At 49.5% G+C, this 2,320-nt stretch overlaps 1 protein-coding gene across 3 annotated transcripts in view; it reads left to right on the top strand.

The window, feature by feature from the left end:
* PTPRE (protein tyrosine phosphatase receptor type E) overlaps positions 1-2,320 on the top strand; it is a 59,431-nt gene that overhangs the window by 45,298 nt on the left and 11,813 nt on the right. For all 3 annotated transcript variants that reach the window (XM_035890425.1, XM_035890426.1, XM_035890427.1), the window contains 2 exons: positions 616-750; positions 1,446-1,571. In XM_035890425.1, coding sequence (XP_035746318.1) covers positions 616-750; positions 1,446-1,571 — 261 coding nt within the window. The remainder of the gene's footprint in view (positions 1-615; positions 751-1,445; positions 1,572-2,320) is intronic.

Here is a 2,320-nt window from a genome sequence, read left to right as displayed (position 1 = left end):
GTGTTCAGCGTGGGGAAAGGCTATGGCGGTGTTCGGGAGCCGGGGTTTACCTGGGCAGGCCTGCGTTAATTCCTGACTTTGTTCCCAGCTTCCTGTTGGAGCCTGGGCAACAACTTCCACTGTGTCTTGGTTTTATTTAAATAGGAGAATTAATTATATCCTTAAGCAGTAAAACCCCAGTAGTTGGATACTACAGCTGTGAAGATCGCGTCAGTATGTAAATGGAACTGAGGCTCAGAAATGGAGTTAGATGTTAACCATGCAGCTCTTAGCTTTACCGCAGAATTAGGATAATCTCGTCGTGAAGTCCTTTCAGTTACCTATTACTGCAGAATTTCACCCCTTCAGCCATGGCTGGAAAAAGGCATCAAATACAACTCAAGGATTGTGAATTTGGGGGATTTTTTTTTTTTTTTTTCCTGCGTTTCTGGCAACGAGCAAGAATCGGGCGGGCTCAGTGCCTCGGGATTTGCAGCAGCCAGCCCGCAGTCAAGCTGGGGGGCTCAGGGGAAGCACCGGTTGAAGTCACCCTCTCCTCTCCAACCATCACCGTCCGTCCCGCTTCACTTGTGCTCCCCTGTCGCGACATAAAGGCACCCCGGCCTTTCTCCCCAGGGCTATCGCCAGAAGGATTACTTCATTGCCACCCAGGGGCCGCTTCCGCACACGGTGGAGGATTTCTGGCGGATGGTGTGGGAGTGGAAGTGCCACACCATCGTTATGCTCACGGAAGTTCAAGAGAGGGAGCAGGTCCGCCCCCCGCCGCTGCTGGCTCCAGAGCAAAGCAGCCGCTGTTAACACCTGTAAAATAGGAGCATGAATATTAGATAAACTTATTAGTTGCCTACAGATTCCAGCGGTGAGATTTGGGTTTTGCCTTCCCTAATATGAGCTCTTGCTTCACTATTTAGTGTGGGCCAATGTTGCTGCTTTTGCTTGAACTGTCAGAAACACCACCAAAACTACTGAAAATTAGGATTTGTGAAAGGGCCCAGTTCAGATGAAAAGCACAAAATTTTTAGGGATGCCTGACATGGGCCGGCTGTTTGGGATTTGGGAACAGCTGGATGAAGCTTTTGTGGAAACTTCCCTCCCTGTTTCTACCAGTATAAGCTCCGGTGGCTTATTCTGAACCTCTCCTGGTACATCATTAATTAATGAAGAGGTACTTACTGTATTCTGATCTGTTTTAAAGCAGCATTTGCCACCTATGACTCCTAAGCCCTTTTCATCTTAATGGTTTATATTATAGAAATACTTCATTATTGTTTTCTTGGTTATTGGCCTTTTCATTACAAAGTGTTTAGAACACATTTCTTATGCTCTATGTCATATCCTATACCAGAGTATCCTATACCAGAGTATCCTATACCAGAGATGCATGACAACGTTGCTAAGTGGAAAAAATGTCAAGGAGCGTTTACAACTCTCTCCCACTTTTGCAGGAAAAATGCTGCCAGTACTGGCCGTCAGAGGGCTCTGTGACTCACGGAGAGATAACCGTAGAAATAAAGAATGACAGTCTGCTGGATGCCCTAAGTGTAAGGGACTTCTTAGTTACGTACAACCAGGTAATGGGTTTAAATTACATGAGGTTTTTTGCGTTTGAAGGCATTTACCAATATGATTATGTAGCTTATATTCGGGGATTTCTATCTGAAGATAAATGTGGTTAATCAACATCCGACATTGTATCAGTCAAGGGGAAGCTGATATGAATGTTTTCATCAATGACTTAGACAGCGAGATCGAGTGCACCCTCAGCAAGTTTGCAGGTGACACCAAGCTGAGTGGTGCGGTTGATACACCAGAAGGACGGGATGTCATCCAGAGAGACCTGGACAGGCTGGAGAGGTGGGGCCTGTGGGAACCTCATGAGGTTCAACAAGGCCAAGTGCAAGGTCCTGCACCTGGGTCGGGGTAACCCCCAGTATCAGTACAGGCTGGGGGAAGAAAGGATGGAGAGCAGCCCTGCTGAGAGGGACTTGGGGGTGCTGGTGGATGGAAAGCTGGACATGAGCTGGCAATGTGTGCTGGCAGCCCAGAAGGCCAACCGTACTCTGGGCTGCATCGGGAGAAGCATGGCCAGCGTCAAGGGAGGGGATTCTGCCCCTCTGCTCTGCTCTGGGGAGACCTCCCCTGGAGCCCTGCGTCCTGCTCTGGAGCCCTCAGCACCAGGAGGACATGGACCTGTTGGAGCGGGGCCAGAGGAGGGCTACTAAAATGCTGCGAGGGCTGGCGACCCTCTGCTCTGGGGCCAGGCTGGGAGAGTTGGGGGTGTTCAGCCTGGAGAAGAGAAGGCTGCGGGCAGAGCTGAGTG

Source organism: Egretta garzetta, unplaced genomic scaffold (assembly GCF_000687185.1).
Source record: "Egretta garzetta isolate BGI_Z169 unplaced genomic scaffold, ASM68718v1 scaffold152, whole genome shotgun sequence".
NCBI lineage: Eukaryota > Metazoa > Chordata > Aves > Pelecaniformes > Ardeidae > Egretta > Egretta garzetta.
This window is presented reverse-complemented; position numbering and strand designations above follow the sequence as displayed.